This window comes from Rattus norvegicus, chromosome 3 (genome assembly GCF_021556685.1).
Source record: "Rattus norvegicus strain SHRSP/BbbUtx chromosome 3, alternate assembly SHRSP_T2T, whole genome shotgun sequence".
Taxonomy (NCBI): Eukaryota; Metazoa; Chordata; class Mammalia; order Rodentia; family Muridae; genus Rattus; species Rattus norvegicus.
The window spans coordinates 79,570,681-79,580,256 of NC_141536.1; the positions used below are offsets into that span (position 1 = coordinate 79,570,681).

At 47.5% G+C, this 9,576-nt stretch overlaps 1 protein-coding gene across 2 annotated transcripts in view; it reads right to left on the reverse strand.

The window, feature by feature from the left end:
- Window positions 1-3,890: 3,890 nt before the first annotated feature.
- The window catches only part of Ttc17 (tetratricopeptide repeat domain 17), a 110,151-nt gene continuing 104,465 nt past the window's right edge, over window positions 3,891-9,576 (reverse strand). Inside the window, exons 22-24 of one of the 2 annotated variants that reach the window (XM_087651917.1) lie at window positions 8,389-8,508; window positions 6,900-7,043; window positions 3,891-4,936 (exon numbers count right to left, since the gene is read on the reverse strand). In XM_087651917.1, coding sequence (XP_087508043.1) covers window positions 4,805-4,936; window positions 6,900-7,043; window positions 8,389-8,508 — 396 coding nt within the window. In that variant the 3' untranslated portion in view covers window positions 3,891-4,804. 2 annotated transcript variants of the gene reach the window in all.

A 9,576-nucleotide genomic window follows, 5' to 3' on the forward strand; every position in this document is an offset into this window, starting at 1 on the left:
CTATGGATGGGAACTCCCGACGAAGAAGCTGCTGCTGCTGATGGAGCGGGATGCAGAGGTGGCTCAGTGGTTAAGCATTTTTGCTGCTCTTGCAGAGACCCATATGGGAGCTCACACCTGTCATAATCCAGTTCTAGGGTTAGGATATCTTCTGCCTCCATGGGCATCAGGCACAGGTTCCCAGACATACATGTAGGCAAACCCCTGCCCACCCCCAACAGGGATAGAATGAACTGTCAATCCAGTTTCCCCCAAAGCCGAACCCTGTGAGGGGGATCTGGAGAGGAAGGCATCTTTCTCAGTGATCTCACTCAAAGGTGTTGTGGCAGAGAGATGCTCCTGCCTGTGACAATATGCTTTGGTAGTGCCTCCCCTGGGACCTGGGGTGGGGTCTGTAGCCCTGGGTATATGGCAGACATCTTTCGTACCTGTGGCTGGCTGGTGTGTACATATGAAAGGTGGAGAGAAGTCTGCACATTCAGAGGTACTGACCCCTGGGGAGCTGTGGGAGGCTCTCCCACTACCCTCATCCAACCTTCCCATGTTCTGTTAGTCAGAAGAACCAGAATCTGCTCCACTTCACAGTCAGAACCTTTGGAGCTCCTAAGTTTTGCACAGTCTAGAGAGATGAGCCGTGATCATTTTCCAGGAAATTGAGAGAGGTTGGCACCGAGGGCTCTGCTCTGGCCTTCTAAGGGGGCACCCACCAGCATGACTCTGCTGGTGTGTGATAGAGTGCTTTTGGAGATGGGGTGAACTCTGTTGTTTAATTTGGTGCTAGCCCGTGGGACTTTGATTTCTAATCTGCGTGTTCTACATAGCAGCTACTGTAAGTTCTTGAGATGCGTTCAGTGCAGAGAAGAAAATTGTAAGTGCAATTTAATACATTTATGCGCAAATGTCAACAGGCAGATAAGGTTATCTGGACAGAACTGTCCTCCCAATTCAAACTTCTGTCCCCTGTGCAGCCAGCAGCTGTGAACACTTCAGCCTAAGCCTGCCTAAGGCCCCCTGACCATGGACAGCACTGAGTATAAATATACAATCGCCAAGGACAGAGAGCTTGCTTCTCAGATCCCAACCTTGTGCCCAGCTGGCTCTGCAGGATTTGGAGAACAACAGAAGTGCACCGATCCCTTAGTCTAGTCAACCGCCTTGCTTCATGGAAGCTACTGTGTGTACCTGGCTATTGTGGGAATGGATGCTGAGACAGAAAGAATCTAGACTCAGATTCAAACTCTCAGAGAGAACTTACCTAATAAGACTAGCTCTTCACCACCATTTTTTTTAAAAATGAGGCTAGCATGTGCTAACGTGTCCCACTGGGACTTAATTTCAACAGGGTTTGGGCTGATGATAAATAATTTTATGGGTCAACTTGGCAGGGACTGTTTTTATTTCCTGACATCTCTCACTCATGAGTCAGTCCAGAGCCCAGAGCATGAAATGTTGGTGCCAACATTCATGGTGGGTCTTCTTACTTCAATAAATCAAATTAAGAAAATCCCTCCCAGGTCAGTATAATGTAGACAATTCTTCGAGACTCTCTTTCCTAGAGATTCTAGATTGCATTCAGTCGACAATTAAAACTAATCTTCGTAAGGACTGACACATGGCTTATATTTTCTGTCTTTAAGGATGTCCTATATGAACCAAGGATCAGGAAAGCAGTGGTGTGCCCTCATTGCTCCTGATCCTTGGTTTTTAGGCTCGAATTTGGGTCGAACTGGGACTCCATGGCATACAGCTCTCTCCAGATTGCAGAGAATGGATTGTGGCACTCAAAATGCCTACAATCACATAATATTAATTCCTTATCCTAAATTATATATATGACCTAGAAGGATCATACAAAAAAAATGGTGAGGTGAGCCAATTTAGATGAGTGTTACAGGCAAAGGGAACAAGGGTGCCTGATGCAGAGGCATGAGTGGGTGTTTTATTACTGTCAGGTTGGTGCTTTTGGTGGGGTGAGGGAGAGTAAGGGGACAAGGGAAGCAAGGCACTTTAGGTAGATTCTTTTTTTGGGGGGATTATTTTCAACAAACAGAAGAGCTCATACCTAATGAACGTGAAACGGACCAATGTGAAACATAAGGGTGCTGAAACTGTTCAAGTGGCTAAGAGATTATACCCTACAAAATGAGATTATATACTATAATCTGGTGGACACAGTCCAGAGAACTAGCTAAAAATCTTTCCAGTGCAAAAAGTGACATGAAATAAAAACCAGACTGGTTAAAATGGTAGACTTAATACAGCCGAAGAGAGTTAGTAAATTGGAAAATGGAATGGAGGAAATCCATCAATTTGAAGACCTTCCACAGGAGTTTCTACTGTGGGCTTTTTGGAGCATGCCTCACCTTTTACATTAGAGTTACTGTTTTAAACAGACACACTTTAGAATCAGGATTAGCAGGAAGGCAAAGAACTTCTAGAACTGGGGAAATCCTGGTAGCAGAGTGAACACCCGTGCTAACAGGAAGACCTAATATACTGACAGCTTAATGTGTAGCTAACTTTATTCCAGGGGCTTACCTTAGTCAGAAACCGAACATGGTCGGAGATGGGTGGCCATCATCTTTTCCAATCCTCTGCTGTTCTTGTCGATTTAGCCTCCCCTACCTTTCTAGTTCCTGTTCCCTTGTGTTTCTTCTTCCTGATGGCACTATAGTTTTCTGTAGTATTTACTGGTCAGCTTGTTTAACACTAGTTCCACAGTTTTGAGCAATGACTTAGTTCTGGGCCTGTTTGTTGTTTAAAGATGATACAGATATTGATTAGACACAGGAGTTAAGCACCTGGCAGGAGACAAGGGGATCAGCTCATTTCAGTGCTGTGTGAGGAGTGTTATGACTTATGGCCTTTAGTGAAGAGAGCTCCAGAAAACCAGTAGAACTAAGGGCACAAAAGAGAAGACTGTGAGAACTGGCAACCTGGGTAATGAAAAAAAGCTGGCCTCAGAGAGGGATGTTTACACACTGTAATTCTATTTCTGGGACACTACAGAAATGGCACAACCATAGGGACAAAGAGGAGGCCAGCGGTTGCCAAGGGTTAAAGGCAGAGGTGGTTTGCCCACAAAGAGTATCAGTGGGAGAGTCTTTTGTGGTTGGTAGGAAATTTAATGTTACTAATTTGTAGTGCAAGGGATCAAGCCTAGGGTCTCATGCATGTGCGGCAAGGGCTCTGCCATTGAGACACACTCTCCCAGCCCACAATGGAAGTTTTATATTCTGGCTGCTTTGGTGGCTGCAGGACTCTACAGTTCCCTGTGGGAACTCATCGAATTATACACCAGGTCAACTTCATCGTAAGCTTCAAAGGCCAACAAGCAGCTTTTGAAAATTTCTGGAAAACTGACAAAGTGCGGTGAGGTAGGGAGGCAGGATGTCACTTAAACACATACTGCAGGATCCTTCTGAGCAGAGCCTTACTTTATCCAGACACAAATGAGCAGAACTCCAAACACTTATGAAAACTACAACTTGCTGGACTGTGCCTGGCCTGTGTGAGCCAGTGTTTGGGATGGCCTGACAACGTTCTGGAAAACTGCAGAATGTTGCCCTTGGTAAGGCCACACCCCAGAGGCGACTGGTTTTGTGAGATGTTTATTAAGGGGGTGTGAAGCTTAGTGCTCCCTGAGGAGTCAGGAGTCATGGCTCTAGCTTTGACAAGGCTTCCTTTTCCAGAAAGTTCAGTCACACAGTGAGTTTTGCTGCTGCTGCAGCTTCCAGTCAAATGTTTTAAGCTCTAAGTTTGTCTGCCAGTGATGGATGGTGTTATTTCTCACCTTGATGTTATAGGATAACCCAGGAATTACACAACCAGAGGAAGAGTTGTCAGAGAGCCTAGATTAGTCTACATTTGAAGAAAAACTACACGTGGAGTGATTTTGCTCATAAACAATTTTTATTTTTGTTCTCAGGATGTGCCCTTAAAGAATCCAAAATGTTGGAGTTTTTGATTCTCCAGGGACCACAGGTAAGGGCACCCAACCTTGGCTCCTGGCTCTGTTCTGAGGAGCTGGGTGTCAGCCTCAGAGAGAGGGCTGACAGTCACGCCTAGTCCAAGACATGAAACACAGCGAACAAGGAATTAGTAATACAGACTCGGTCTGTAGAGGGCTTCAAATACACATATTCTATATATATAAACCTGTTATATAGGACTTGAATGTATTGGTTTCCTTGTGATCGGCAATTAAAATACAAATGATAAAGATGTTGCACACGGCTGACTCCCCTGCTCAGCCCCCCTCCCGCCCCAACATAAATAACTTACAAAGGTCAGGTGACCCTAAGAGTTTCTGCTGTTGTAAATATTTTGTTTGTAAAGTTGTTTCCCCTTCCTCCCCTGCAAACTATCTCTGAGAGCTTGTAACATAGCAGCGTGGAATGGATGAGACTGGGTCAGAGAGGAGAGCTGGTGGGGACATGGAGAATCCCTGCTTCTCACTGACTGGCCCCAGGTGGCATTGCAATTCCAGGGACAACAGAGGCTACACAGGAAGCAGAGAATGGGCAGTGTGGCTCTGGCCTCCCCAGGGAAAAGGCTGGACCACAGAGGAGCCTTGAAGGCATGGAGGTTTGGAAGACGGAGCGGAGCTCCGAGTTGTCCTGGCTCAGTATTTACAGTGTCTGGGGAACCCTGCTTCTGGAGATGAGGAAGAACTTAGAAGCCCTGGCGGCTGAGCTCTGCTACACTTTACTTGGCAATTCACACACATCATCCATGCGGATACCAGCAGTGATGGGGCTCTGTTCACGAGGGCTGGGAGAGCTGAGGGACAGGAAGGAGTGCTCTAGGGAGAGCGCCGGCCCTTCTTAAGCATGAGGTGGCACTGGATTGTCTGGATTCGATTCTTGGCAGGTACAAACTCTGGTTGCAGCTTCAGCGTTGACTCGTACCACACCAGGGCCTTCTCAAATTCTTCCTGTGAGGGATAAGGAGCAGATGTGAGGGATGACACTACCTGACTAAACATGGCTGTGACCAGAGACAATCATGTGACCACCATAACTTGGAGATGAATTTAAGTCTGTGGAGAACTGAGGTGTGGGGGGACACAATGGCTTCATCCCCGAGGCAGAACCACAAAGCAAGCCGTGGCTGAGCCCACAGACAAAGTAGAAAGCAGAAAACTGGCCTCTATTGGCTTGGAATAAGCAGTGGTCATCTTAATATCCACCCTCACCTAGCCCTGAGGTGTGCCTGGCACGGAGCTGGCACCTTACGACACTCTTTCCACAGGCTCCCAAGCCTCTGGCCAGAGGCCTGGCAAATCTCATTGTATATCTTCTTTGATTCTCTCCCATGCCCAGCAAGACGGAGTTGAGCATGGGCGTCTGTTACCACTTGTGTGAGTTCAGGATTTTTATTTCTCCAGATATTTAAAAACACTTAGAAATGAGCACTGTACATTTTAACTCAGACTAATTCTACGCAGAAGAGCGCAGGACAGCTTCAGCGGCCATCCCACCCAGTGAGACAGACGTGCTCACTCAGCAGCAAACGTCACAGTTCCTGGGGATAAGGACAGCCTTCAGTTTTAAGAAACAGGGAAGGCTGCAACTCAGCAATGCCAGCCTGGCAGGACCAATGTCTCAGAAGTCAGGGACGATGAACACAGAGCCCACAGCCCAGAGCTGTTCATTCCATTAACTGTTAGGAGAGCAGCCTGGGAGCTGCCCCCACCCCCACCCCTATGCCAGCAGATGGCTTGGTTCACATGTTATGTATGGCTATGCCAGGTTTGGTAGGGACCTCTGGGGTTTGGAGTTTTTAAAATCAAGGCTGGGGGTACAGAGCTCAATGGTAAACCACTTGCTTATCAAGTAAAGGGGCCTGAGATACACACACATACACATGCGCGCGCACACACACACACAAACACACTCACACACATACACACACACAAACACATACACACACATATACACACACACATACACACAGACACACACACAAACACACACACACAAACACACACATACACACACATACACACCACACACACATACACACATACACACACAAACACACTCACACACATACACACACGCAAACACATACACACACAAACACATGCATACACACACATACACACCACACATACACACACACATACACACACAAACACACTCACACACATACACACAAACACACACACATACACACCACACACACATACACACACATACATACTCTTACACACACTCTCACACAAACACACTCACACACTCACACACACAGACACACACACACTCACACAAATACACACTCACACTCACAAACACACACACAAACACACTCACACACACACTCACACACATACACACATGGTGAAAAACTATAGAGTTGTAAATGCTGGGATTGTATCACATGTTACTTAAGGAAACATTTGGCATCCATGGGGCCAAATATGCAATTAGGAGCACTGGCTTCTCTTCCAGAGGACCTGGGTCCATTTCTTAGCACCCATTTGGTAGCTCACAACCATCTGCTACTTTAGTTCCCAGGAATCTGACGTCCTCTTCTGATCTCCAAGTACACTTGGCAAGCATGTGGTACACATACATACATGCGTGCAGACAAAATAGTCATACATAAATAATTTAAATAAAGTTGCAGAAAAATCAAACCAAACCAAACCAAACCAATAACAACCACAACAATACCACCACTACCACCATCACCACCACCACTACCACCCCGCCCCCCAGCATCACCATTACCACCACCACCCAATCCCTCAAATCCTGGTGGATAAAGTTTCTATCGGTGTAGAATTGTTTTGGAGATAACACTTCTGGGAAGCTGGAGGAGAGTGACATATTCAAAGTGAGCTGTGAGGTCAAGCTCTGCATTAGGACCAAGCTGGCTCCGCCCAGTCTCACCATTGCCACATAGACATTGCCCAGAGTGAAGTGGTTCACAGCGAAGTGTGGCGCGATCTCCACGGCCATGGTGGCCACGACGACAGCATCATTCCAGAGCTTGGCATTGTGTAGGATGTTGGCCAGGCTGATGAGGGGCACATCCTGGGGAGGAGGAAGAGAGAGAGGGGGGAATGAGCTTCACTTCTGACTTTGCCAGTCATAAAGAACCCTGTGGTGGGTCCTGGGAGATGACCGTGTTAGGTGGAAGTGTACAGGGCCAGGCTGCTGTTTGCTCCCAGTCAATGGGTAGGCATAAAATAACTTGCACCAGAAGAAAATTCAACAAACCCCGCCATTGGCAAAGCCTTGTATGAAAAGCATTCCCTTCTTTTTGGTAGTGGTACTGGATTCAACCCAGGGCTTTGCATGTATTAGGACAAGGCTTTTCTACTGAGCGACAACCCCAGCTTCTGATGCTGAATAGACACCACAGCCACTGTCTGAGTCAGGCCTTGACAAGAGAGCATGCTCCACTGTGAGTTTTGGGTGTGCTAGACAAATGTCCTTGTACTGAACCATAGCCCCAGCTTCTGTGCAAGGACTGGTGTGTCACCTACAGCAGCTGGCAGGCTTGTGCCCACAGGCTAGCCAGCCACCTGTTTCTGTGGAGCCTGGAGGGATCTTTCTTCCTACCTGTTGTGATAGTCTTCACACCACATGCAAGACCAGCAGGCGAGCACAGGCTCTCTGGCCTACACAGCCAGAATGCCTTCCCGCCAACCTTGTCTGCTCCCTCAGGGTGAAGCACAGGCTGAACAACTGGCAACACTAATTCCCACAGAGCTTCCCTCTTTAAACATGTTATCTGAGCATGGCTGCCACACCCTGGGCTGGGTTCTATGGGAGTCATGGACAAAGGACAAAAAGGGGCCCAGCTCTGTCCTCACTGGGCAGTGGCAGAGTGCATGTCCTTAGCTGAGAGCAGTGTTCACATCTGGGCCTAGGTCAGAGCACCAGTACAGAGCTGCCCTCAGTGAAGCGGCTCTCTTCTGACATCCTGTGCACTGGCTGACAAGCAGATAAGGCTGGGTCTGTACAATGTAGGGCATCTAGATTAATGCGGAACGCAGTATGCATCTGATAATAAACTGCAGGCTCTCAGCCGCCGTTAACGGCGGGTGCTATGGAAAGATCCAAGGTTGGCAGGCTGTGTGTGTAGGAGGAATATATACAAAGGGATAGGAAATGAAGCACTTAGGGGCTGGCCAAACCCACAGTGGATGAGCTAACCCCAGAATGACTCCCAAGCAGGCATCCTGCTCAACTGGAGGACTCCTTGTACGTGGGCTGGCTCTCAGTACAGGTGTGAAGTAGGGACAGTCATAGGTCACCACCTCTCCTCAGTCACCTCAGGATGCCAATTCCACACTGGGTGAGCATGAGGAAGCCTAACTGCAACAGCATCAGCCCTGGGACATGGAGAGGGAGCTCCTTCACCCTCACTCACCTTCATCTGGTGGGGAGCATAGTGGAGGGCCTGGCGCAGGCAGTCGATGGCTTTTTTCCCCTGACCTTTCACTCTCCAGTAGAGGGCTGCCATGCTGGAAAGGACCCATGATGTCTGATTCTGCAAAGCAAGGACAGGCTAAGGCCAGGGTCTTCTCACCCACACCCCCATGTGCCTTGTCCGAGGCCACCAAAGTGCACAGCAGAGAGGCTCTTGTGTCCCTGCTTTGCTCTAATTAACATCTGTGAACTGAGAAACATACACCTAAGTGTATCACGTGGGTGAAATGGTGCTTAACTGGGATCTTAGTCTGTCATTCTTGACTCTCAGTGGCACTAAGAATCCATGTCTACTCTTTAATCCTTATCTTTCCTTAAAGATTCAAAGTTCTGCTCTTCTTAAACATCTTTTTAGAATAAAAAGATTAAATTAATAAATGACGTGGTGCACGCGTGCCATGGCCTAAGAATGGAGGAGGCTGGAAGACAACTTCAGAAGCTGCTTCTCTCCTGTTATCCCCGGAACGTGGGGATGGACTCTGAGGCCAGGCTGATGTGGTGGTATCCACCATCTGACCAGTCCGAAAGTCCTGCCACCATTCCAAAGCTCTGTCGGCATTTTCATGTTGTCAGCATTGATTCTAGGTCAGGCTGACAGGCTAATGGTGTGTGTGTCTTCTAATTCACAAACATGGCGGATGTAAATATATAAATATTTGTGAATGTAGGTTGAAGCCAGGAACACTGTTACTATGTAAGTCCTTTAAAGTGCCTTTCAGCTTTTATTGTTTTCTGATCACAGATTCTGCTTTCTTTGTTGTTATATCAAATGCTTTGAACATATGGAAGTGCAACTTATCTTTAGCGACCTTACATGCAGTCACCTGATAAAAATGCTCCTAAAAATCTGACTGCAGATTTTCTGACTATTGCAGAGAAAGCAGCATCCTCCCTGAGTAACATTTCTTCTTGCCATACATTTCTTTTTTTGGATTCACCTCTTTGCTTGTTTCCAGCACGAGACATACTCTCCACAGGCTCAGGTGCTGGATCCTGGTCCCCAGTCTGTGGTGGTGTGGCAAGGTGGCCAGGCCTTGCTGGAGAAAGCACGTCACAGGGGTGGGTGTAGAGCTCAGTCTTGCCTCACTTCCAGTTTGCGGTCTTTCTTGCTGTGTGTGGATGGAGACGT